Source organism: Camarhynchus parvulus, unplaced genomic scaffold, assembly GCF_901933205.1.
Source record: "Camarhynchus parvulus unplaced genomic scaffold, STF_HiC, whole genome shotgun sequence".
Taxonomy (NCBI): domain Eukaryota; kingdom Metazoa; phylum Chordata; class Aves; order Passeriformes; family Thraupidae; genus Camarhynchus; species Camarhynchus parvulus.
In genome coordinates this window covers 6,154-34,098 of record NW_022148191.1, presented here as the reverse complement: position 1 = coordinate 34,098, position 27,945 = coordinate 6,154, and the positions used below count along the sequence as shown (strand labels likewise).

General features: G+C 45.5%; 1 protein-coding gene across 1 annotated transcript; it reads right to left on the bottom strand.

Moving 5' to 3' along the window:
- Nucleotides 1–690: 690 nt before the first annotated feature.
- LOC115916159 (ras-related protein Rab-4B-like) lies at nt 691–24,908 on the bottom strand. The gene is made up of 6 exons (XM_030969850.1): nt 24,845–24,908; nt 19,503–19,583; nt 13,017–13,146; nt 8,869–9,026; nt 4,692–4,787; nt 691–828 (listed from the first exon to the last, which is right to left on the bottom strand). Exons 1-6 carry the CDS (start codon nt 24,858–24,860, stop codon nt 713–715), a joined length of 597 nt encoding a protein of 198 aa, XP_030825710.1. The 5' UTR covers nt 24,861–24,908; the 3' UTR covers nt 691–712.
- Between the last annotated feature and the right edge of the window lie 3,037 nt (nt 24,909–27,945).

The following is a 27,945-nucleotide window of genomic DNA, read 5'->3' as shown; positions in this document are numbered from 1 at the left end:
GGGAGATCTCACCTGAATTTTTTTATATTTTGGGGTGTTCTCCCCTGGTTTTTGGGGACATTTTGGGGGTGTTCTCACCTGGTTTTTGGGGACATTTTGGGGCTGTTCTCACCTGGTTTTTGGGGATATTTTGGGGGTGTTCTCCCCTGGTTTTTGGGGACATTTTTGGGGTGTTCTCCCCTGGGTTTTGGGGATATTTTGGGGAGATCTCACCTGAATTTTTTTATATTTTAGGGGAGATCTCACCTGAATTTTTTTATATTTTGGGGGAGATCTCACCTGAATTTTTTTTTATATTTGGGGGGTGTTCTCACCTGGTTTTTGGGGACATTTTTGGGGAGATCTCACCTGGTTTTTGGGGACATTTTGGGGGTGTTCTCACCTGGGTTTTGGGGACATTTTTGGGGAGATCTCACCTGAATTTTTTATATTTTGGGGGAGATCTCACCTGAATTTTTTTATATTTTAGGGGTGTTCTCCCCTGGTTTTTGGGGATATTTTGGGGCTGTTCTCCCCTGGTTTTTGGGGACATTTTGGGGGTGTTCTCCCCTGGTTTTTGGGGACATTTTGGGGCTGTTCTCCCCTGGTTTTTGGGGACATTTTGGGTGTGTTCTCACCTGGTTTTTGGGGATATTTTGGGTGTGTTCTCACCTGGTTTTTGGGGACATTTTGGGGGATATCTCACCTGGTTTTTGGGGATATTTTGGGGGTCTCAGCAGCCGCAGCTCTGCCGGGTGGGGGCCGGAGCCCCCCGGGGCTGCCGGAGCTGCCGGAGCGACGCGTCCCCGTACTGGATCCCCGATCCCATCCGCTCGGGATCCAGCTCCCCTGGGGGGGGAAAAATGGGAATTTTGGGGTCCCAAAATCCCCACAAATCCCCCAAAACCCGCCTCCAAAAAATCCGGGATTTTTAAGGCCCAAAAATCCCCTAAAACCCACCCAAAAATCCCCCAAAATCACCCCAAAATTGTGCCCAAAACGCCAGGAAATTTGGGATCCCAAAATCCCCCAAAATCCCTTAAAATCACCCCAAAATTCTCCCCAAAATCCCAGGAATTTATGGATCCCAAAATCCCCGTACTGGATCCCCGATCCCATCCGCCCGGGATCCAGCTCCCCTGGGGAGGGAAAAATGGGAATTTTGGGATCCCAAAATCCCCACAAATCCCCCAAAATCCCCTCCAAAAAATCCGGGATTTTTAAGGCCCAAAAATCCCCTAAAACCCACCCAAAAATCCCCCCAAAAATCCCCCGAAATCACCCCAAAATTGTCCCCAAAATCCTCCAAAGTCCCCGTACTGGATCCCTGATCCCATCCGCTTTAATTTTGGGGTCCAAAATCCCCTAAAATCCCCCAAAATCCCCTCCAAAAAATCTGGGATTTTTAAGGCCCCAAAATCCCCTAAAATCGGCCCCAGATTCCCCCAGATCCCTGGAGTGGATCCCAGATTCCCATGGGGAAAAAAGTGAATTTTGGGATCTCAAATCCCTGGGAAAATTTGGGAATTTTGAGGTCCCAAATCCCTCAGAAAAAAAATAAGAATTTTGGGGTCCCATTTCCCGATCCCAAATTCCAAATCCCAAATCCCAATCCTGGTGCCAGAGTCGATCTCGTTGAGGATGCTCCTGGCGCACTTGAGGAACGCCAAAATTCCCGATTTCCCCAAAACTCCACAAAACTCCATCCCAACCCCTCCCTCCCTGAATCCCAATCCCAAATCCCAATCCCAGATCCCAAATCCCAATCCCAAACCCCAAATCCCAAATAATCCCAAATCATCCCAAATCATCCCAAATCATCCCAAATAATCCCAACCCCGCGGGTACCAGACTCGATCTCGTTGAGGATGCTCCTGGCGCACTTGAGGAACGCCAAAATTCCCCAACATTCCCAATTCCTGTTTTCCTAATCCCTCCCTCCCTGGATCCCTGATCCCAAATCCCAAATAATCCCAGATAATCCCAAATCATCCCAACCCCACAGGTACCAGACTCGATCTCGTTGAGGATGTTCCTGGCACACTTGAGGAACGCCAAAATTCCCCAAAATTCCCAATTCCTGTTTTCCTAATCCCTCCCTCCCTGAATCCCAATCCCAAATCCCAGTTCCCAATCCCAAATCCCAAATCATCCCAAATCATCCCAAATAATCCTAAATAATCCCAAATAATCCCAAACCATCCCAGCCCCGCGGGTACCAGAGTCGATCTCGTTGAGGATGCTCCTGGCGCACTTGAGGAACGCCAAAATTCCTGATTTCCCCAAAATTCCCGCTCTCCAACCCCTCCCTCCTTGGACCCCTGATCCCAATCCCAGATCCCAACCCCAAATCCCAAATCATCCCAAACCACCCCAGCCCCGTGGGTACCAGACTCGATCTCATTGAGGATGCTCCTGGCGCACTTGAGGAACAACAAAATTCCCCAAATTCCCATTCTCCCAATCTCTCCCTCCCTGGATCCCAAATCCCAAACCCCAAACCCCAAATCCCAAATCATCCCAAATAATTCCCAAACCACCCCAACCTCGCGGGTACCAGAGTCGATCTTGTTGAGGATGCTCCTGGCGCACTTCAGGAACGCCAAAATTCCCCAAATTCCCATTCTCCCAGCCAGCCTCCCTCCCTGGATCCCAAATCCCAAACCCCAAATCATCCCAAATAATCCCAGATAATCCCAGACAATCCCAAATCATCCCAGCCCTGTGGGTACCACACTCGATCGTGTTGAGGATGCTCCTGGTGCACTTGAGGAATGCCAAAATTCCCCAAATTCCCAATTCCTGTTTTCCTAATCCCTCCCTCCCTGGATCCCTGATCCCAAATAATCCCAAATCATCCCAAATAATCCCAAACCATCCCAAACCATCCCAAATCATCCCAACCCCACGGGTACCAGACTCGATCTCGTTGAGGATGCTCCTGGCGCACTTGAGCAACAACAAAATTCCCCAAAACTCCCCAAAACTCCATCCCAACCCCTTCCTCCCTGAATCCCAATCCCAAATCCCAAACCCCAGATCCCAAATCCCAAATTATCCCAAATCATCCCAACCCCGCGGGTACCAGAGTCGATCTCGTTGAGGATGCTCCTGGCGCACTTGAGGAACGCCAAAATTCCCCAAAAGTCCCCAAAACTCCCCAAAACTCCATCCCAACCCCTTCCTCCCTGAATCCTAATCCCAAATCCCAAACCCCAGATCCCAAATCCCAAATTATCCCAAATCCCAGCCCCGCGGGTACCAGAGTCGATCTTGTTGAGGATGCTCCTGGCGCACTTGAGCAACGCCAAAATTCCCCAAAACTCCCCAAAACTCCCCAAAACTCCATCCCAACCTCTTCCTCCCTGAATCCCAATCCCAAATCCCAACCCCAGATCCCAAATCCCAAATTATCCCAAATCATCCCAACCCCGCGGGTACCAGAGTCGATCTCGTTGAGGATGCTCCTGGCGCACTTGAGGAACGCCAAAATTCCCCAAATTCCCAATTCCTGTTTTCCTAATCCCTCCCTCCCTGGATCCCTGATCCCAAATCCCAGTTCCCAATCCCAAATCCCAAATCATCCCAAATAATCCCAGATAATCCCAAACCATCCCAACCCCGCGGGTACCGGAGTCGATCTTGTTGAGGATGCTCCTGGCGCACTTGAGGAACGCCAAAATTCCCCAAATTCCCATTCTCCCAACGCCTCCCTCCCTGGATCCCAAATCCCAAACCCCAAATCATCCCAAATAATCCCAGATAATCCCAGACAATCCCAAACCATCCCAGCCCCGTGGGTACCACACTCGATCGTGTTGAGGATGCTCCTGGCGCGCTTGAGGAACAACAAAACTCCCCAAATTCCCAATTCCTGTTTTCCTAATCCCTCCCTCCCTGGATCCCTGATCCCAAATCCCAAATAATCCCAGATAATCCCAAATCATCCCAACCCCGCGGGTACCAGAGTCGATCTCGTTGAGGATGCTCCTGGCGCACTTGAGCAACGCCAAAATTCCCCAAAACTCCCCAAAACTCCATCCCAACCCCTTCCTCCCTGAATCCCAATCCCAAATCCCAATCCCAGATCCCAAATCCCAAATTATCCCAAATAATCCCAAATAATTCCAAATCATCCCAAAGAATCCCAAAGCACCGCAGCCCCACGGGTACCAGACTCGATCTTGTTGAGGATGCTCCTGGCGCACTTGAGGAACGCCAAAATTCCCAATTTCCCCAAAACTCCATCCCAACCCCTTCCTCCCTGAATCCCAATCCCAAATCCCAAACCCCAGATCCCAAATCCCAAATTATCCCAAATCCCAGCCCCGCGGGTACCAGAGTCGATCTTGTTGAGGATGCTCCTGGCGCACTTGAGGAACGCCAAAATTCCCCAAAACTCCCCAAAACTCCATCCCAACCCCTTCCTCCCTGAATCCCAATCCCAAATCCCAAACCCCAGATCCCAAATCCCAAATTATCCCAAATCCCAGCCCCGCGGGTACCAGAGTGGATCTCATTGAGGATGCTCCTGGCGCACTTGAGGAACGCCAAAATTCCCCAAAACTCCCCAAAACTCCCCAAAACTCCATCCCAACCCCTTCCTCCCTGAATCCCAATCCCAAATCCCAATCCCAGATCCCAAATCCCAATCCCAAATTCCAAATTCCAGATCCCAAATAATTCCCAAACCACCGCAGCCCCGCGGGTACCAGAGTCGATCTTGTTGAGGATGCTCCTGGCGCACTTGAGGAACGCCTCCTCCACGTTCTCTCCCGTCAGCGCGCTCGTCTCCAGGAACATCAGCTCTGCATCCCGGCAATCCCCACATCCCACCGGCAATTCCGCAGGAGCCCGGAATTCCCACCGGGACCCCCATTCCCACCGGGACCCCCCTTTTTCCTGGGGTTTTTCCCCATTTTTCCCCCACATTTTTCACCCCAGTTTTTCCCATTTTCTGGAGCAAAGTGCGAATCTTCCCAGAGGATCACCTCCCCACGAGCCCAAACCCCATTGGCCCCCATTATTTCCTATTTATTCACCAGTTTTTTATCTTTTTTTTTTTTTCATTTTGTCCCATTTTTCCACCCAATTTTCCCCATTTGTCACACATTTTTTTTCCCATTTTCCCCCTTTTTCCCCCATTTTCTTGAGCAAAGCACGAGGCCTCCAAGAGGGTCACCTCCCCATCAGCCCAAACCCCATTTTCCCCCATTTTTCTAAACTTTTCCCCATTTTCCCCCCATTTTTTCTAATTTTTTCCCATTTTCCCCCATTTTTTTCCCATTTTCCACACATTTTTCCCATTTTCCCCCATTTTTCAGCCCATTTTTTCCCATTTTCTTGAGCAAAGCTCAAGGCCTCCAAGAGGGTCACATCCCCATCAGCCCAAAACCCATTTTACCCCATTTTATCTAATTTTTTCCGCATTTTCCCCCATTTTTTCTAAATTTTTCCCCATTTCCCCCCATTTTTTCTAAATTTTCCCCATTTCCCCCCATTTTTTCTAAATTTTTCCCCATTTCCCCCCATTTTTCCCCATTTCCCCATTTTTCCCATTTTCACACATTTTTCCCAATTTTCCCCATTTTCCCCATTTTTCACCCATTTTTTCCCATTTTCTTGAGCAAAGCTCGAGGCCTCCAAGAGGGTCACCTCCCCATCAGCCCAAACCCCACTGCCCCCCACTTCTTCTAAATTTTTCCCAATTTTCCCCCTTTTTTCCACCATTTCCCCCATTTTCCCCATTTTTTTCCCATTTTTCACATCTTTTTCCCATTTTTCACCCATTTTTTCCCATTTTCTGGAGCAAAGCTCAAAGCCTCACAGAGGGGTCACATCCCCATGAGCCCAAAACCCATTTTCCCCCATTCCCCCCTTTTTTTCTCCATAATTTCCCATTTTTCCCCTTTTGCCTCCATTTTTCCCCATTTCTCCCCATTTTCCCCATTTTTCCCCCGTTTTTCCTGTTTTCCTGAGCAAAGCTCAAGGCCTCCACGAAGGTCACTCCCCACAACCCCAAACCCCATTTCCCCCCATTTTTTCATATTTTTTCTCCACATTTTCCCATTTCCTCCCCATCTTCCCCATTTTTTCCCATTTTCACACATTTTTCCCATTTTCCCCCATTTTTCATCCATTTTTTCCCATTTTCCCCCTTTTTCCCCATTTTCTTGAGCAAAGCTCGAGGCCTCCAAGAGAGGTCACCTCCCCATCAGCCCAAACCCCATTTTCCCCCATTTTTCTAAACTTTTCCCCATTTTCCCCCATTTTTTCTAAATTTTTCCCCATTTCCCCCATTTTTTTCCCATTTCCCACACATTTTTCCCATTTTCCTCCACTTTTCACCCCATTTTTTCCCATTTTCTTGAGCAAAGCTTGAGGCCTCCAAGAGAGGTCACCTCCCCATCAGCCCAAACCCCATTTCCCCCCATTTTTTCTAAAATTTTCCCCATTTTTCCCCATTTCTTCCCATTTTCACACATTTTTCCCATTTTCCACACATTTTTCTCCATTTTTCACCCATTTTTTCCCATTTTCCCGTTTTTCACACCATTTTCCCAGACAAATCTTGAGGCATCCAGGACATCATCTCCCCACGACCCCAAACGCCATTTTTCTCCTTTCTTCCCCATTTCCTCCCCATTTTTCCCCATTTTTTCATATTTTCCCCTGGTTTTGCCCATTTTTCCCATTTTTTCCCATTTCCCCCGTTTTTCACACCATTTTCCCAGACAAATCTTGAGGCCTCCAGGACATCACCTCCCCATGACCCCAAACCCCATTTCCCCCATTCTTCCCCCATTTTTTCCCATTTTCCCCCATTTTTTTCATATTTTTCCCCCATTTTTCCCATTTTCCACCCATTTTTTCCCGTTTTCCCCATTTTTCACACCATTTTCCTGGGCGAACCACGAGGCCTCCAGGAAGGTCACCTCCCCACAACCCCAAACCCCATTGCCCCCCATTCTTCCCCATTTCCTCCCCATTTTTCACCCAATTTCCCCGCGTTTTTTCCCATTTTCCGCCCATTTTTTCCCATTTTCCCCATTTTTCACACCATTTTCCTGGGCGAATCGTGAGGCTTCCAGGACATCACCTCCCCATCAGCCCAAACCTCATTTCCCCCTGATTTTTCCCCATTTCCTCCCCATTTTTACCCAATTTTCCCCAGTTTTTCATATTTTCCCCCATTTTTCCCATTTTTCGCCCATTTTTTCCCATTTTCCCCGTTTTTCACACCATTTTCCCAGACAAATCTTGAGGCCTACAAGACATCACCTCCCCACAACCCCAAACCCCATTTCTCCCCATTCTTCCCCATTTTTCACCCAATTTCCCCCAGTTTTTTCCCTTTTTTCCCCGGTTTTTTCCCATTTTTCCCATTTTCCACCCATTTTTTCCCATTTTCCCCATTTTTCACATAATTTTTCTGGGCAGATCTTGAGGCTTCCAGGACATCACCTCCCCATGATCCCAAACCCCATTTTCCCCCCGTTTTTTCCCATTTTTCCCATTTTCACCCATTTTTTCCCATTTTCCCAGGTTTTCACACCATTTTCCCAGACAAATCTTGAGGCCTCCAGGACATCACCTCCCCATGACCCCAAACCCCATTTCCCCCCATTCTTCCCCCATTTTTTCCCATTTTCCCCCATTTTTTTCATATTTTTCCCCCATTTTTCCCATTTTCCGCCCATTTTTCCCGTTTTCCCGGTTTTTCACACCGTTCTCCTGGGCGAACCGCGAGGCCTCCAGGAAGGTCACCTCCCCACAACCCCAAACGCCATTGCCCCCCATTCTTCCCCCATTTTTCCCCATTTTTTCCCATTTTATCCCCATTTTTCCCATTTTGTGCCCATTTTTCCCATTTTCCCCATTTTTCACACCATTTTCCTGGGCGAACCACGAGGCCTCCAGGAAGGTCACCTCCCCACAACCCCAAACCCCATTTCCCCATTATTTCTCATTTTCCCATTTTTCCCCATTTTTTTTTCCCATTTTTCCCCATTTTTCCCATTTTCCGCCCATTTTTCCCGTTTTCCCGGTTTTTCACACCGTTCTCCTGGGCGAACCGCGAGGCCTCCAGGAAGGTCACCTCCCCACAACCCCAAACCCCATTTCCCCCCATTCTTCCCCCATTATTTCTCATTTTTCCCCATTTTTCCCCATTTTTTCCCCCATTTTTCCCATTTTCCGCCCATTTTTCCCGTTTTCCTGGTTTTTCACACCATTTTCATGGGCGAACCATGAGGCCTCCAGGAAGGTCACCTCCCCACAACCCCAAACCCCATTTCCCCCCATTCTTCCCCCATTTTTTCCCATTTTCCCCCATTTTTCCCCATTTTTCCCCGTTTTTTCCCATTTTCCGCCCATTTTTTCCCGTTTTCCCGGTTTTTCACACCATTTTCCTGGACGAACCACGAGGCCTCCAGGAAGGTCACGTCCCCACAACCCCAAACCCCATTTTTCCCCTTTCTTCCCCATTTCTTTTCCCCATTTTCTCCATTTTTTCATATTTTCCCCTGGTTTTGCCATTTTTTCCCATTTTTCCCATTTCCCCCCGTTTTCACACCATTTTTCCCAGACAAATCTTGAGGCCTCAGGACATCACCTCCCCATGACCCCAAACCCCCATTCCCCATTCTTCCCCATTTTTCCCATTTTTCCCCATTTTTCATATTTTTCCCCGTTTTCCCATTTTTTGCCCATTTTTTCCCGTTTTCCCCATTTTTCACACCATTTTCCTAGGCGAACCACGAGGCCTCCAGGAAGGTCACCTCCCACAACCCCAAACCCCCATTTCCCCATTCTTCCCCATTTTTCCCATTTTTTCCCCATTTTTCCCATTTTCCGCCCATTTTTTCCCGTTTTCCCGGTTTTTCACACCGTTCTCCTGGGCGAACCGTGAGGCCTCCAGGAAGGTGACCTCCCTCTCCCCCTCCAGGTCCTTCTTGTTGCCGCAGAGGATGATGACGATGTTGGGGCTGGCCAAGGTCCGCGCGTCCGTCAGCCACTGCGCCAGCGCGTTGTACGTCTCACGGCGGCTGGATTGGGGCGGAAAACGGCAAAAACGGGGAAAAACGGGTGAAAAAAGTGAAAAAACGGGAAACAACGCCCCAAAAATGTCATAAATTCACACAATGACATCATACATTCACAGGATGATGTCACAGCCAATGGGTCAGTGGGTTGGATGACTCGTGCCCAGGTTTGGGTTGAAAAATGGCAAAAATGGGAAAAATTGGGGGAAAAAAGTGAAAAAATGGGAAAAAACACCCAAAAATGTCATAAATTCACACGGTGACGTCATAAATGCACAGGATGACGTCACAGCCAATGGGTCAGTGGGTTGGATGTCTCGTGCCCAGGTTTGGGTTGAAAAACGGCAAAAACAGGAAAAAACAGGGGAAAAAAGTGAAAAAACGGGAAAAAACGCCCAAAAATGTCATAAATTCACACAGTGACGTCATAAATGCACAGGATGATGTCACAGCCAATGGGTCAGTGGGTTGTATGGACGTCTCGCGGCTGCATTGGGGCGAAAAACGGCAAAAACGGGAAAAAACGGGTGAAAAAAGTGAAAAAACGGGAAAAACGCCTAAAATGTCATAAATTCACACGGTGACGTCATACATTCACAGGATGATGTCACAGCCAATGGGTCAGTGGGTTGGATGTCTCACAGCTGGACTGGGGCCAAAAATGGCAAAACTGGGAAAAAACGAGAGAAAATGTGAAAAAAAATTGAAAAAAATTGAAAAAAACCAGCCCAAAACTAAAAAAAAATTGAACAAAACGCCCCAAAAATGTCAGAAACTCACAAGGTGATGCCACAGGCAATGGGTGAGTGGGTTGGACGTCTCCTGGCTGGGTTTGGGGTGAAAAACGGCAAAAACGGGAAAAAACGGGTGAAAAAAGTGAAAAAAATAAACAACGCCAAAAATGTCATAAATTCACACAGTGACATCATACATTCACAGGATAATGTCACAGCCAATGGGGTCAGTGGGTTGGATGACTCGCGTTCTTGAGGTTTGGGTTGAAAAATGGCAAAAAAACAGGAAAAATGGGGAAAAAGTGAAAATGGGAAAAAACCCCAAAAATGTCATAAATTCACCGCGGTGGCGTCATAAATGCACAGGATGATGTCACAGCCAATGGGTCAGGGGTTGGATGTCTCGCGTCTCGGTTTGGGTTGAAAATGGCAAAAACGGGAAAAACGAAAAAAAGTGAAAAACGAGGGAAAAAAAACACCCCAAAATGTCATAAATTCACACAATGGCGTCATACATTCACAGGATGATGTCACAGCCACTGGGTCAGTGGGTTGGACGTCTCGTGCTTGGTTGTGGGGTGAAAACCGGCAAAAACGGGAAAAAACAGGGGAAAAAAGTGAAAAATTGGGAAAAAACGCCCCCAAAATGTCATAAATTCACCGCGTGACATCATACATTCACAGGATGATGTCACAGCCAATGGGTCAGTGGGTTGGGGCGTCTATGGCTGCACTGGGGCCGAAACGCAAAATGGGAAAAAAAACGTGGGTGAAAATGTGAAAAAAAAAAAAAACGCCCCAAAATTTCATAAATTCACATGCTGGCGTCATAAATTCACACGGTGACGTCATCAACCTGCCCGGTGATGTCACCAATGTGCTGATGACGTCACAGGCCCACCCAATGACATCACACCACACAAATGACGTAACACATGAACCGATGACATCACGCGCGTATTTATGATGTCATACCCTCACGGGGTGGCGTAATCCCGCCCAGTGATGTCACACACTTATCGATGACGCCCACCGCGCTGATGATATCATGCCCCTCAACCAGATGACATCACAATAACCCTTGATGACATCACTGAGCCATCTATGACGTCACCGCGCCGATCAAAAGCGTCCCAGACCCACCCAGTGACGTCATCCAGCAGCTCGATGGCGTCACATTGCATCCGATGACATCACACCCCATGTATGACATCACAGCCTCCCACTGTGACGTCACACCCACCATTCTGTGACGTCCACGGCCCCACCCAATGACGTCACAGCCCCTCGGTGATGTCACACAGCCTGCGCCCGATGGCGTCACAGTCTTGCCGATGACGCCACAGCCTCACCTGGTGATGTCGCCCAGGCGAGCACACATTTTTCCATTTTTCACCCATTTTTTCCCATTTTCCGCTTTTCAATAATTTTCTCCTAGACAAATCTTGCGCATCCATGACATCATCTCCTGCCTACCCCAAACGCCATTTTTTCTCTTTCTTCCCATTTCATTTTTCCCCATTTTTTTCATATTTTCCCTGGTTTTGCCCATTTTCCCATTTTTCCATTTCCCTGCTTTCACACCATTTTCCCAGACAAAACCTTGGGCCTCCAGGACATCACCTCCCCATGGGACCAAACCCCATTTCCCCATTCTTCCCCCATTTTTTTCCATTTTCCCCCATTTTTTCATATTTTTCCCCATTTTTCCCATTTTCCACCCATTTTTTCCCTCTCTGATTTTTTCACACCATTTTCCTTGGGCGTAAAAAGGCCTCCAGGGGTCACCTCCCACAACAACCCCAAACCCCATTGCCCCCCCTCTATTCTTCCCCCCTATTTCCTCCCCATTTTTCACCCACTGGGGAAAATGAGGCTTCCAGGACATCAATACCTCCCATCAGCCCAAACCTCCTCATTTCCTGATTTTTCTCCCCCATTTCTCCCCATTTTTACCCAAATTTTTCATATTTTCCCCATTTTTTCCCATTTTTCTATTTTTTTCCCATTTTCCCCTGCCACACCATTTTCCCAGACAAATCTTGAGGCCCACAAGACATCAAAACCCCAAACCCCATTTCTCCCCATTCTTCCCTCATTTTTCACCCAATTTCCCCAGTTTTTTCCTCTTTTTTTTTTTTTCCCATTTTTCCCATTTTCCACCCATTTTTTCCCATTTTCCCCATTTTTCACATAATTTTTCTGGGCAGATCTTGAGGCTTCCAGGACATCACCTCCCCATGATCCCAAAAATTTTCAGATTTTTCCTAAATTTTTTTCCCATTTTCCCAGGTTTTCACACCATTTTCCCCAGACAAATCTGAGGCCCTCCAGGACATCACCTTTGACCCCAAACCCCATTTCCCCATATTTCCCCCATTTTTCCCATTTTCCCCATTTTTTCATATTTTTTCCCCATTTTTCCCATTTTCCATTTTTCCCGCTTTTCCCGTTTTTCACACCGGGGAAACCACAGGCCTCCAGGAAGGTCACCTCCCACAACCCCAAAAAACGCCATTTGCCCCCCATTCTTTCCCCATTTTTCTCCCCATTTTTTCCCATTTTATCCCCATTTTTCCCATTTTGTGCCCATTTTATTTTTCCCCATTTTTCCCATTTTCCTGGGCTTAAAAAAGGCCTCCAGGAAGGTCAAAACCCCAAACCCCATTCCCATTATTTCTCATTTTTTTTTTCCCCATTTTTTTCCCATTTTTCCCATTTTCCTTCATTTTTCCCGCTTTCCCCGTTTTTTTCACACCGCTCTCCTGGGCTGCAACCGCGAGGCCTCCAGGAAGGTCACCTCCCACAACCCCAAACCCCAATATTTGGGGGTTTTTCACACCAATTTTTGGGCCAAACTATGAGGCCCTCCAGGAAGGTCAATTTGGGGTTTTCACAATTTTCCTGGGAAACGCAGGCCTCCAGGAAGGCTCACGCCCCCACAACCCCAAAACCCTCATTTTTCCTTTTCTTCCCCATTTTCTTCCCCATTTTTCTCCATTTTTTTCAATTTTCCCTGGTTTTTGGCTACACCATTTTCCCAGACAAATCTTGAGGCCTCCAGGACATCACCTCCCATTCAAAAAAATATTTTCCCTCATTTTTTTCATATTTTTCCCCTGGGCCTATTTTTCCCTCTCGAAGCTTTTTTCTCCTCATTTTTCACATTTTCCTAGGCTTAACCAGGCCTCCAGGAAGGTCATCTATTTGAAACCCCATTTCCCCATTCTTTCCCCATTTTTCCTGGGGTTTTTCACACCGCTTCCTGGGCGAAAAAGGCCTCCAGGGAAGGTGACTCTCCCCTCCCAGGTCCTTCTGGCCGAAAAAAAGGTCCGCGCTGTCCGAGCTACCACCGCGCCAGCGCTGTAATGCCTCGCGCTGGATTTCAGCTAAAACGCAAAAACGGGAAAACGGTGAAAAAGTGAAAAAATCAAACAACGCCTCAAAAATGGAAAATGGACATCATACATTCACAGGATGATGTCACAGCCAATGGGTCAGTGGGTTGATGACTCGCGCCCAGGTTTGGGTTGAAAAAAAATGGGAAAATGGGGGAAAAAGTGAAAAATGGGAAAAAACGCCTCAAAAAACTCTGGGCGCCATAAAATGAGGATACAGCCAATGTCAGTGGGTTGATGTCTTGGGGGAAAACGCAAAACAGGAAAAACAGGGAAAAAAGTGAAAAATCGGAAAAAACGCCTTAAAATGGAAAAATTCACACACAGTGACGCCATAAATGCACAGGATGTCACAGCCAAACTCAGTGGGTTGTACGTCCCTCAAGGGCTGCATTGGGGGCTTAAAACGCAAAAACGGAAAAAAAAAAGCGAAAACGGGAAACAACGCCCCCAAAAATGTCATAAAACACGGTGACGCCATACATTCAAGGATGATGCCTCAAAAGCCAAATGGGTCAGGAAAGTTGACTGGGGCCAAAATGGCAAACTGGGAAAAAACGAGAGAAAATGTGAAAATTGAAAAATTGAAAACCAGCCCAAAACTAAAAAAATGAACAAAAACGCCCCAAAATGTCAGAAACTCACAAGGTGATGCCACAGGCAATGGGTGAGGGGTTGACGCCTCCTGGCTGGGTTTGGGGTGAAAACGCAAAACGGGAAAAACGGGTGAAAAAGTGAAAAATGGGAAACAACGCCCCAAAAATGTCATAATGAGTGACATCATACATCACAGGATAATGTCACAGCCAATGGGTCAGTGGGTTGATGACTGCCCAGGTTTGGGTTGAAAATGGCAAAATGGGAAAAATGGGGAAAAAAAAATGGGAAAACGCCCCAAAATGTCATAAATTCACACGGTGACGCCATAAATGCACAGGATGATGTCACAGCCAATGGGTCAGGTTGATGTCTCGCGTCTCGGTTTGGGCTGAAAATGGCAAAACGGGGAAAAACGGGGAAAAGTGGGAAAAAACCCCAAAATGTCATAATTCACACAATGACGCCATACATTCAAGGATGATGTCACAGCCAATGGGTCAGTGGGGTTGGACGCCTCGCTTGGTTGTGGGTGAAAACCGCAAAAACGGAAAAAACAGGGGAAAAAAGTGAAAATGGGAAAAAACGAAATGTCATATACACGGTGACATCATGATGTCACAGCGTTCGCCAATGGGTCAGGGGTTGGACGCCTCATGGCTGCACTGGGGCCAGAAACGCAAAATGGGAAAAAACGGGTGAAAAAATGTGAAAATGGGAAAACGCCCCAAAATTTCAAAATTCACATGCTGATCGCCATAAATTCACACACGTGACGCTATCAACCTGCCCGGTGATAAATGTGCTGATGACGCCAAAACCCTAATGACATCAAACCACACAAATGACGTGAATATTACGAACCGGCGACATCACGCTGAGTTTATGATGTCATAATCCCAAAAAATCCACCCAGTGATGTCACAACTTATCGATGACGCCACACCCGGGCTGATGATATCATGCCCTCAACCAGATGACATCACACAACCCTTGATGACATCACTGGAGCTATTCGCCACACGCCGAAAAGCTGTCCTAGACCCACCCAGTGAAGCAGCTCGATGACGCCACATTGCATCCGATGACATCACACTCCCATGGACATCACAGCCTCCCACTGGACGCCACCCACCCATTCTGTGACGCCACGGCCCCACCCAATGACGAAATGACGCCACTGGGGATGACGCCACAGCCTCACCCGGTGATGACGTCTTTCTTTGAAAGCGCACGCCCCCGGTAATAACTGCGAAGTGACCCACTGGAAAAAAAACGGGAAAATTGGGGAAATGGGGAGAAATGGAGAAAAAGAAAAATTCAGAAAAAATTGGGGAAAATCTGGGGAGAAAATGGAGAAAATTGGGAAAAATATTTGGGAGATTTGGGGGAAAAAAAATGGGGAGGAAAAAATGGGGAAAATGGGGAAAATTGGGGAAAATTTCAGAAAAATTGGGGAGGAAAAAGTGGAGAAAATTTGGGGGGAAATGTGAAAATTGGGGAAAAAATGCAGGAAATTTGGGGAAAAAAGAAATGGGAGAAAAATGGGGAAAAATTCAGAAAAATTGGGGAAAAATGAAAATGGAGAGAAATTGAGAAATATTTGGGAAAATATTTGGGCAGATTTGGGGGGAAATGGGGAAAAATTGGGGAGAAAATGGGAGAAAAAAAAATTCAGAAAAATTGGGGAAAATGGGGGAGAAACGGAAATTTTGGGAGATTTGGGAAAAGCCAAAAAATGGGAAAATGAATGTGAAACGAGGAAAAGTGGAAAAGGGCAAAAATTATGGAAAATGGAGAAATGATGAAAAAATGAGAAAAATTATCTGAAAAATTAGGAAAAATGGAGAAAAAAGCCCCCAAAAAAAGAGAAGACTTGGGAAAAAAAATGGGGAAAAAAAGGAAAAATGATGGAAAAAAAAATGAGGAAAAAATGAGGAAGAAATCTTGAAAAATGGGAAAAAATGGAGAAAAAAGGCCAAAAAAAAAAGAAAAATGTGGAAAAAGCCAAAAAAAGAGAAAATGGGAAAACCCCAAAAATGGGAAAATGAGGAGAAATGAGGAAAAAGGGGAAAAAAATGATGGGAAATGGTGAAAATGATGAAAAATGAGGAAAAAATGAAGAAAATTGGGGAAAAAATGGGGGGAAAAGAGAAAAATTGAGGAAAAAGTTAAAAAAGAGAAAAATTGGAGAAAAAAAAGCCAAAAAAAAGGGGAAAATGGGGGAAAGGAGGGAAAAGGGGAAAAATGATGGAGAAATGGAGAAAAATGATGAAAAAAAATGAGGAAAAAAATGAAAAAAGGGAAAAAAGGAGAAAAAAAGCCAAAAAAAAGGGAGAAAAATCTAAAAAGTAAAAAAAAAAAAAAAGAGAAAAAATTGGGAAAAAAAGTGGGAAAAAAAAAGAGAAAATTGGGGAAAAGGAGGGAAAGAGGAAAAATGGAGAAAAAAGGGGAAAAAAAAGAGAAAAGGGGAAAGGATGGAAAAGGGGAAAAAATGATGAAAAACTGGGGAAAAATGAGAAAAAAAAATGGGAAAATGGTGAAAAAAGATGAAAAATGAGGAAAAAATCTTGAAGAAAAATTGGGAAAAAAAATGGAGAAAAAGAGAAAATTGAGGAAAAAGCCAAAAAAAAAGAAAAAATTGGGGAAAAAAGCCAAAAAGAAAAATTGGGGAAAAAAAAAAAAAAAAGAGAAAATGGGGAAAAAGGGAAAAAAGAAAAATGATGGGAAAAAAAAAAAAATGGGAAAATGGGAAAATGGGGAAAAGGAATGAAAAATGGAGGTAAAAAAAAATGAGGAAAACTGGGAAAAAAGGAAAATGGGGAAAAATTGAAAAGATGAAAAGGAAAATGAGGAAAATGAGGCAGAAAACTGAAAAATGGGAAAAAATGGAGGCAATGAAAAAATGTGAAAAAAAAGAGGTGCGGGGGAACTCCGGGGAAAAATGGGGAAAGGGATGAATCCTGGGGAAAACTGGGGAAAATGGGGAAAATGTGGGGACCTGAAGGGGCCGGGCCGCGGAAAAATGGGTTTGAAAAATGACGGAAAAACGCCGGAAAAATGAGGAAAATGGAAAAATGGGGAAAAATGGGGAAAAATGGGAAAATGGAAAATGAGGAAAAATGGGAAAAATGAGGAAAAAATGGGAAAAAATGAGGAAAAATGAGGAAAAATGGGAAAAAATGAGGAAAAAAAATGGGAAAAAATGGGAAAAAATGAGGGAAAATGGGAAAAATGAGGGAAAATGGGAAAATGAGGGAAAAAGGGGGAAAATGGGAAAAAATGGGAAAAAATGGGGAAAAAATGGGGAAAAATGGGGAAAAATGAGGAAAAATGGGGAAAAAAGATGGGGAAAAAATGAGGGAAAAATGAGGAAAAAATGGGAAAAATGGGAAAAGATGAGGAAAAAATGAGGAAAAAAATGAGGAAAAAAATGAGGAAAAAATGGGAAAAATGAGGAAAAAATGAGGGAAAATGGGAAAAAATGAGGGAAAAATAGGAAAAAATAAGGGAAAAATGGGAAAAAATGAGGAAAAAAATGAGGGAAAAATGGGAAAAAATGAGGAAAAAATGGGAAAAAATGAGGAAAAAAATGGAAAAATAATCAGGAATTCCTGGGATGGGGAGGGGGAGAGGGGAAGGGGGAATGGGGAAATGGGGAAAAAAGTGATGAGAAATGGTCCAAAAATGGCAGAGAATGGCCCAAAAGTGACAGGAAATTAAAAAAAGAAAAAACGAAAAATTCCCCAAAAAATGTCCCCAAAAATTCTAAAAAAAATCCCCCCAAAATTCCCCCCAACATTTCCCAAATTAACCCCCAAAAATTCCTCCACCCCACAAATCCACAAAAATCTGCAAAAAAAATTCCCCAAAAAATAAAAAAATCCCCGAAAAAAGGCCAAAAAGATCCCAAAAGAATTCCCAAAAATCCCCAAAATTCCCCAGAAAGTCCCAAAAAAATGCCCCCAAAATTCAAAAAATTTACAAAAAATCCCCAAAAAATCCCTGAAAAAATCCCCAAAAATGCCAAAAAATTCCCCAAAAATTCCCCCAACATTTCCCAAAACAGCCCCAAAAAATTCCCCCCAAATTGTCCCAAAAGTGCCCAAAAAATCCTCCACCCAAATCCACAAAAATTCCCAAAAAATCCCCAAAATAGTCCCAAAAAATCCCCAAAAATGTCCCCGAAAAAAGGCCAAAAAGATCCCAAAACAATCCTAAAGAATTCCCAAAGAATTCCCAAAAATCCTCCCCAAAATTCCCCAGAAAGTCCCAAAAAAATGCCCCCAAAATTCAAAAAATTTACAAAAAATCCCCAAAAATGTCCCAAAAAATCCCTGAAAAATCCCAAAAATGCCAAAAAATTCCCCAAAAATTCCCCCAACCTTTCCCAAAACAGCCCCAAAAAATTCCCCCCAAAATGTCCCAGAAGTGCCCAAAAAATCCTCCACCCAAATCCACAAGAATTCCCCAAAAAATCCCCAAAATTGTCCCAAAAAATCCCCAAAAAAATCCCCGAAAAAAGGCCAAAAGATCCCAAAACAATCCCAAAAGAATTCCCAAAATTCCCCCCCAAAATTCCCCAAAAAATTCTCCCAAAAATTAAAACAAAAGCCCAAAAATTCAAACAAATTACAAAATATCCCCAAAAATGTCCCAAAAAATTCCCTAAAAAGCCCCAAAAATAAAATTAAAAAAAATCCCCGAAAAAAGGCCAAAAAGATCCCAAAAGAATTCCCAAAAATCCCCCCCAAAATTCCCAAAAAAATAAAAAATATCCCCCCAAAATTCAAAAAAATTACAAAAAATCCCGAAAAATCCCTGAAAAAATCCCAAAAAATGCCAAAAAATTCCCCCAAAATTCCCCCCAACCTTTCCCAAAACAGCCCCAAAAAATTCCCCCCAAAATGTCCCAAAAGTGCCCAAAAATTCCCCCCCAAATCCACAAAAATTCCCCAAAAAATCCCCAAAATAATCCCCAAAAATCCCCAAAAATGTCCCCAAAAAAAGGCCAAAAAGATCCCAAAACAATCCCAAAAGTATTCCCAAAATTCCCTCCCCCAAAATTCCCCAAAAAATCCCAAAAAAATTCCCCCAAAAATTAAAACAAAAGCCCAAAAATTCAAAAAAATTACAAAATATCCCCAAAAAGATCCCCAAAAATTCCCAAAAAATCCCCCCCCAAAAATCCAAAAAAAATTTTTAAAGAATCCCCCCAAAATTTAAAAAAATCCCCCAAAAATCCCAAAAAATGTCCCAAAAACTCCCTGAAAAAATCCCAAAAAATGCCAAAAAAATCCCCAAAAATTCCCCCCAAAAGCTCCAAAACAATCCCCACAAAACCCTCAAAAAATTACCAAAAAAAACCCCAAAAAAATCCCCAAAATCCCTGCAAAATCCCCCCCAAAATCCCCATAAAATCCCCCCAAAAATTCCCAAAAAATCCCCCAAAAAAACCCCAAACCTCCCCCTAAAAAGCCCAAAAAATCCCCAAAAAATCCCCAAAAATCCCCAAACCTCCCCCCTAAAAAGCCCAAAAAAATCCCTAAAAAATCCCAAAAAAACCCCAAACCTCCCCCTAAAAAGCCCAAAAAAATCCCTAAAAAATCCCCAAAAATCCCCAAACTTCCCCCTAAAAAGCCCAAAAAAATCCCCAAAAAATCCCCAAAAATCCCCAAAATTCCCCGATATTCCCTGCCCCCCCAGAATTCCGGAATTGCCCAGAAAGTTCCGGAATTGCGCATTCCTACACTTGCTCTCGATGAAGTGGTGCAGCAGGCAGGACTTGCCCGTGCCGGCGCTGCCGATCACCAGGAACTTGAACAGGAAATCTGCCAAAAAAACCCCAAAATTGCCTTGAAAATTGTCTAAAAAACCCCAAAATTCCCTTTAAAAACCTCAAAATTTCCTTAAAAAACCCCAAAATTCATTTTAAAAAACCCAAAATTTCCTTTAAAACCCAAAATTTCCTTTAAAACCCCAAAATTCCCTTTAAAAACCTCAAAATTCCCTTTAAAACCCCCAAATTCCCTTTAAAAACCTCAAAATTGTCTTTAAAACCCCAAAATTCCCTGTTAAAAACCCAAAATTCCCTTTAAAAACCTCAAAATTTCCTTTAAAACCCCAAAATTCCCTTTTAAAAACCCAAAATTCCCTTTAAAACCCAAAATTCCCTTTTAAAAACCCAAAATTCCCCTTTTGAGACCCCAAAATTCCCTTTAAAACCCAAAATGCTCTTTGGAGATCCCAAAATTTCCTTTAAAACTCCAAAATTCCCTTGAAAAACCCCAAAATTCCCTTGAAAAACCCCAAACTTTCCTTTAAAAAACCCAAAGTTCCCTTTAAAAACCCTAAATTCCCTTTAAAAACCTCAAAATTCCCTTTAAAACCCCCAAATTCCCTTTAAAAACCTCAAAATTGTCTTTAAAACCCCAAAATTCCCTGTTAAAAACCCAAAATTCCCTTTAAAAACCTCAAAATTTCCTTTAAGACCCCAAAATTCCCTTTTAAAAACCCAAAATTCCCTTTAAAACCCAAAATTCCCTTTTAAAAACCCAAAATTCCCCTTTTGAGACCCCAAAATTCCCTTTAAAACCCAAAATGCTCTTTGGAGATCCCAAAATTTCCTTTAAAACTCCAAAATTCCCTTGAAAAACCCCAAAATTCCCTTGAAAAACCCCAAACTTTCCTTTAAAAAACCCAAAGTTCCCTTTAAAAACCCTAAATTCCCTTTAAACCCCAAAATTCCCTTTAAACCCCAAAATTCCCTTTAACACCCCAAATTTCCCTTGAAAACCCCAAAATTCCCTTTAAAACCCAAAATTCCCTTTAAAAACCCAAAATTCCTTTAAAACCCAAAATTCCCTTTAAACCCCAAAATTCTCTTTAAAAACCCCCAAATTCCCTTTAACACCCCAAAATTCCCTTTAACACCCCAAAATTCCCTTGAAAACCCCAAAATTCCCTTTAAAAACCTCAAAATTGTCTTTAAAACCCCAAAATTCCTTTTAAAAACCCAAAATTCCCTTTAAACCCAAAATTTCCTTTAAAAACCCCAAAATTCCCTTGAAAACCCCAAATTTCCCTTTAACACCCAAAACTCCCTTTTAAAAACCCAAAATTCCCCTTTTGAGACCCCAAGATTCCCTTTAAAACCCCAAAAAATCCTTTAAAACCCAAAATTCTCTTTAAAAACCTCAAAATTCCCTTTAAAATCCAAATTTCCCTTTTAAAAACCCAAAATTCCCCTTTTGAGACCCCAAAATTCCCTTTAAAACGCAAAATTTCCTTTAAAACCCAAAATTCCCTTTAAAAACCTCAAAATTCTCTTTAAACCCCAAAATTCTCTTTAAAAACCCCCAAATTCCCTTTAAAACCCAAAATTCCCTTTTAAAAACCCAAAATTCCCCTTTTGAGACCCCAAAATTCCCTTTAAAAACCCCAAAAAATCCTTTAAAACCCAAAATTCCCTTTGGAGATCCCAAATTCCCCTTTAAAAACCACAAAATTCCTTTTAAAAACCCCAAAATTCCCTTTAAAAACCTGAAAATTCCCTTAAAAACCCCAAAATTCCCTTCAGGGACCCCAAATCCCCAATAGAGAGCGACCCCCCCCAACGCCCCCGGAGCCTCTGCAGTCTGGCCCCGGCCCCCATTGATCCCCATTGATCCCCATTGATCCCTATTGATCCCCTATTGATCCCCTACAGATCCCTATAGATCCCCTATTGATCCCTATAGATCCCCATTAATCCCTATAGATCCCCTATAGATCCCTATAGATCCCCTATAGATCCCCTACAGATCCCTATAGATCCCCATTGATCCCTATAGATCCCCATTGATCCCTATAGATCCCCTATTGATCCCTTATAGACCCCCATAGATCCCTATAGATCCCCTATAGATCTCTATTGATCCCTTATAGATCCCTATAGACCACCTATAGACCCCTTATTGATCCCCTATAGATCCCCTATTGATCCCTTATTGATTCCCTATAGACCCACTATAGATCCCTATAGATCCCCTCTTGATCCTCTACAGATCCCTATACATCCCCTACAGATCCCCTATTGATCCCTTATTGATTCCCTATAGACCCACTATAGATCCCCTACAGATCCCTATAGACCCCCTATAGATCCCCTATAGACCGCCTAGACCTCCCCTATAGATCCCCTATTGATCTGGTATTGATCCCCCATAGACCCCCTATAGATCCCTATTGATCCCTATAGATCCCCTATTGATCCCCTATAGACCGCCTAGACCTCCCCTATAGATTCCCTACATATCCCCTACATATCCCCTATAGATCCCCTACAGACCCCCCATAGATCCCCATAGACCCCCTACAGATCCCCTACAGATCCCCTATTGATTCCCCATGATGCCCTACAGATCCCCTACAGATCCCCTATTGATCCCCTATTGATCCCTATTGATCCCTACAGATCCCCTATAGATCCAGTATTGATGCCTATAGACGCCCTATTGACTCCCTATACACCCCTTATTGATCCCCTATAGACCCCTAGAGCCCCCCTACAGATCCCATATAAATCCAGTATTGATCCCTATAGATCCCCTATAGATCCCCCATTGATCCCGAGAGATCCTTATAGACCCCCCTATTGATCCCGATAGATCCTTATAGACCCCCCTATTGATCCCCTACAGATCCCCTATAGATCCCCTATAGACCCCCCTATAGATCCCCTATAGATCCCTATAGATCCCCATTGATCCCGATAGATGCCTTATAGATCCCCCTATTGATCCCCTACAGACCCCTTATAGATCCCCATTGATCCCCTACAGATCCCCCTGGCTGATCCCCTACATAGATCCCCTATAGATCCCCATTGATCCCTATAGATCCCCTATAGATCCCCCATTGATCCCCCCTACAGATCCCCTACAGATCCCCTATAGATCCCCCACTGATCCCCTATAGATCTTCCATTGATCCCCATCCCCATCCCCCCTATTGATCCCCTATTGATCCCCTATAATTCCAGTATTTATAGATCCCTATTGACCCATCCCCTATAGACCCCTAGAGCCCCCTACAGATCCCCACCAGTGATCCCCTATAGATCCCCTATTCCCCATTGATCCCCCCTACCCCCTAGATCCCCTACAGATCCCCTATAGATCCCCTATAGATCCCCTATAGATCCCCTACAGATCCCCTATAGATCCCTATTGATCCCCATTGATCCCTATAGATCCCTATTGATCCCCTATAGATCCCCCATTGATCCCCTACAGATCCCCCATAGATCCCCTATAGATCCCCCATAGATCCCCTATAGATCCCCATTGATCCCCTACAGACCCCTATAGATCCCCTATAGATCCCCATTGATCCCTATAGATCCCTTATAGATCCCCTATTGATTCCCTACAGACCCCCTATTTGGGATCCCCCATAGATCCCAGGGGATTTTGGGGATCCCCCAGACCCCTATAGATCCCCCCCCCACCCCCTATAGATCCCCCCAGACCCCTATAGGGGCCCCCAGGTAGACCCCCATTGATCCCCAAAATCCCCTATAGGACCCCCAGATCCCCTACAGACCCCCTATAGATCCCCAAACCCTTAGGGACCCCCAGATCCCCCTTAGACCCCCAGACCCCCCTATAGGGACCCCCCATAGATCCCCCCCCCTATAGAGACCCCCAGACCCCTATAGACCCCCCAGACCCCTATAGGGGACCCCCACCCTCCCCCCCAACCCCCCCACCCCCCCCCTATAAACCCCCTATTGGGACCCCCAGATCCCCTATAGACCCCCAAATCCCCTATAGACCCCTATAGGGATCCCCAGACCCCCTATAGACCCCCAGACCCCCATAGGGACCCAAAACCCCCATAGGACCCCCAGGCCCCCCCTAGGGACCCCCAGACCCCCCCAGGACCCCCAAAATCCCCAGAGAGACCCCCTATAGATCCCCCAAATCCCCCTATGGATCCCCATTGACCCCCCCAGACCCCCTATAGGGACCCCCAAATCCCCTATAGGGACCCCCCAGACCCCCTATAGGGACCCCCAGACCCCTATAGACCCCCAGACCCCTATAGACCCCCCAGATCCCTATAGGGACCCCCAGATCCCCTATAGGACCCCCAGACCCCCAGGACCCCCCCAAACCCCTATAGGACCCCCAGATCCCCTATAGACCCCCAGACCCCTATAGAGACCCCCAAACCCCCCCCCAGGACCCCCAGATCCCCTATAGGGACCCCCAAACCCCCATAGACCCCCCCAGACCCCTACAGACCCCCCCCCCAAATCCCTCTGGACCCCCCAACCCCTACAGGGACCCCCAAAGATAGGGACCCCCAAACCCCCCAGACCCCCCAGACCCCTATACCCCCAGACCCCCAGACCCCCCAAATCCCTATAGACCCCCAGACCCCTATAGGGACCCCCAGACCCCCCAGGGACCCCAAATCCCCTCTCTGGGACCCCCCCCAGACCCCCTATAGACCCCCCAAACCCCCTATAGGGACCCCCCCAGATCCCCTATAGGGACCCCCAGACCCCTATAGGACCCCCAGACCCCTATAGGGACCCCCAGACCCCCTATAGGGACCCCCAGACCCCTATAGGGACCCCCAAACCCCTATAGACCCCCAGACCCCCTATAGACCCCCAAATCCCCTATAGGGACCCCCAGACCCCTATAGACCCCCAGACCCCTATAGACCCCCCAAACCCCTATAGGGACCCCCAGACCCCTATAGAGACCCCTAAATCCCCTCTGGACACCCCCAGACCCCCTATACAGACCCCGTATCCCCTATAGACCCCCCAAATCCCCTATAGACCCCCCCATTCCCCTCAGCCCCCCCCACAGCTCCCCCAGACCCCTACAGATCCCCTATAGATCCCCTACAGATCCCCCACAGACCCCCAACAGACCCCCCGAAATCCCCTCTAGACACCCCCAGATCCCCTATGGCCCCCCCCAATCCCCTATAGGGACCCCCAAACCCCCTCCAGACCCCCCTGGACCCCCTATAACCCCCCCAGACCCTATAGATCCCCTATAGATCCCCCATGGATCCCCCATAGCCGCACCGTAGGTCTCGGACATGCTGGAGCCGGGCCGGGGGACCGGGAGCAAAGATGGCGGCGCCCAGGGGAGCCACTTCCGGGTGTGCTACGCATGCGCGGATGGGAACGCGCCAGGAGATGGGCGGGGCTGGCATAAAAAAGAGGGCGTGGTTAAAGACTGGATGTTTGCGCATGAAGGGGGCGTGGCCAATGAGGGGTTGTGATAGGGAAATGGGCGGGGCTAAGGAAAGGGCGGGAACCGTGAGGGGAAAGGGGCGGGTCAAGGTCAAACCGAAAGGGGAGGGGCACCGTGAGGGGAGGGGGGGGGCAGGAAAGGGCGGGAACCGTGAGGGGAAAGGGGCGGGGTCAAGGAAAGGGCGGGAACCGTGAGGGGAGAGGGGGCAGGGAAAGGGCGGGAACCGTGAGGGGAAAGGGGGCAGGGAAATGGCGGAACCGTGAGGGGAAAGGGGCGGGCTCAGGCCAAGGTGGGGAACCGTGAGGGGACACTCTGGGAGGCGGCACTCGGCAAACAGAACTGCAACGGACTGAACATGAACGGGACAGAAATCAGCAAGTCTGAGAGTTTTATTTGCTGTCAAATACATCCCACACACCCAGCCCCACACAATCCCCATCCCACCACTCCAAAATGGGATTTTGGACCCCAAAATCTTCCCTGAAAACCTCAAAATTCCCAAGTTTAGACCCCAATATTCCCTTCTGGGACGCCAAAATTCCCTACGGAGACCCCCCAGACAACGCAAATCTCTTACAGACACCCCCGACCCCTCTAGAATTCCTCCAAATCCCCTATAGAGACCCCCAAAACCCCTCAAACCCCCCCAAAACACCCAAAAAATCCACAAAAAAACCCCAAATCCCCCCAAGACTCCCAAAATCCCCTCCAAGTTTTTCCAAACCCCCTCTAAACCTTCTCAAATCCCCCCAAAACAAAACCCCAAAACCTCCCCAAATCCCCCCAAAACAAAACCCCAATACCTTCCCAAACCCACTCAAAAAACCACGAAAAAACCACGAAAATCTCCCCCAAAACTCCCCAAAATCCCTCCTAAAACCAACCAAAAAATCCGTAAAATCTCCCCAAAAAACCACAAAAATCCCCAAAAAGCCCCATAAACCCCCCAAAATTCCCCCAAAAAACCCAAGAAAATCCCATAATCCCTCCAAAAACCCCAAAAATCTCCCCCAAAACCCCCCAAAAATCTCCCCAAATTCCCTAAAAAAACCCAAAAAACTCCCAAAATAACCCTCAAAAATCCCCCCAAAAAACCCTCAAAAATCACCCCCAAAAAGCCATAAAAACCCCAACTAAAAACAACCCTGAAATCCCAAATAAACCCCCATAAAACCCTCTGTAAAAAAAAAAAAAAAAACCAAAAATCCCAAAATCCCTCCAAAAACCTCCAAAAAGGAAACCCCAAAAATCCCAAAATAACCACCAAACCCCCCCAAAAAAACCTCCAAATCCTACATAATTCCCACCAAAGCCCCCAAAAATCCCAAAAAATAAAACCCAGAAAAAACCCCCCGAAATCCACAAATAAAACCCCAAAAATCTCAAAAAAACCCCACAAAAATCCCTGAAAAACCCATAAAATTCCCCCCTAAAAAAAACAGCAAGAAACCCCCAAACCCCCGCAAAAAAAAAACCCAAAAAAAGCCCCAAAAATCCCTCCAAAAAACCCCAAAAAAGGAAACCACAAAATCCCCCAAAAAACCCCATTAAAATCCACCCCAAAAACCAAAATAAAACCCAAAATATCCCTAAAAACCGCACAAAAATCTCAAAAAAAAACCAACAAAAAGCCCACTAAAATCCCCCAAATAACCCAAAAAACCCCAACAAAGAAACCCCAAAAAACCCCCCCAAAAAACCCCAAAATCCCCCCAAAAATGCCCAAAAAAACTCATAAAAAGCCCCTAAAACTCCCCCTAAAGAACACAAGGGAAAGAAGAAAAAAAAAATCCATTTTTTTATTTTGAGGAGGGGTCTCCGCCAGAGACCCCTGAGAGCCCCAAAATCCCCCAAATCTTCCGCAAAACTCACCCCAAAACCTCCTCAAATTCTCCCAAAAACCGCCTAAAAAAACCCACAAAAATCACCCCAAAAACCCCACAAAAAATACCCTAAATCCCCCCAAAAATCCTCCCAAGAACCCCAAAATCCTCTTCAAATTTGCCCAAACCTCCCCAAATGCCCCCTAAACAAAAAACCCAAAACCTCTCCAGATCCACCAAATAACCACCAAAAAAACCCCAAAATTCCAGCTAAAAATAACCAAAAAATCCCCAAAAAAACCCACAAAAATCCGCCAAAAAAACCCCAAAATTCTCCAAAAAAATCCACCAAAATCCCCAAAAATAACCCCAAAAAACCCCACCAAAATCTCCCAAAAAACCCCAAAATTCTCCAAAAAAAACCACCAAAATCCCCAAAAATAACCCCAAAAAACCCCACCAAAATCTCCCAAAAAACCCACAAAAATCCCCTCCAAAAAACCATAAAAACCTCAACCAAAAAGAACCCAAAAACCCCCAAGAAACCCAAACCAACCCAACAAAAAAATCCAAAACCCCCGCAAAAATCCCAAAGAAACCCACCAAAGTCCCCAAAAACCCATAAAATTCCACCCCAAAAAAACCCCAAAAAAACCCCCAAAATTCTCAAAAAAAATCCACCAAAATCCCCAAAATAACCCCAAAAACCCCACAAAAATCTCCCAAAAAACCCCACAAAAAATACCCTAAATCCACCAAAATCCTCTTCAAATTTGCCCAAACTCCCCCTAAACCTCCCCAAATGACCCCCTAAACAAAAAACCCAAAACCTCTCCAGACCTACCAAATAACCACCAAAAAAACCCAAAATTCCAGCTAAAAATAACCAAAAAATCCCCAAAAAAACCCACAAAAATCCCCCAAAAAACCCCAAAATTCTCCACCAAAAAAATCCAACAAAATCCCCAAAAATAACCCCAAAAAACCCCACCAAAATCTCCCAAAAAAACCCCAAAATCCCTCAAAAAAACATAAAAACCCCAACCAAAAAGAACCCAAAAATCCCCCAAAGAAACCCAAACCAACCCAACAAAAAAACCCCAAAA

What these genes read in the sequence shown, in the direction of transcription:
- LOC115916159 (XM_030969850.1), bottom strand. An exon ending in CCACTTCATCGAGAGCAAGT is followed by an intron (nt 13,147 to 19,502) that starts GTAGGAATGCGC and finishes TTTGCGTTTTAG; the next exon opens with CTGAAATCCAGCGCGAGGCA. An exon ending in ACGGTTCGCCCAGGAGAACG is followed by an intron (nt 4,788 to 8,868) that starts GTGTGAAAAACC and finishes GCCGGGATGCAG; the next exon opens with AGCTGATGTTCCTGGAGACG.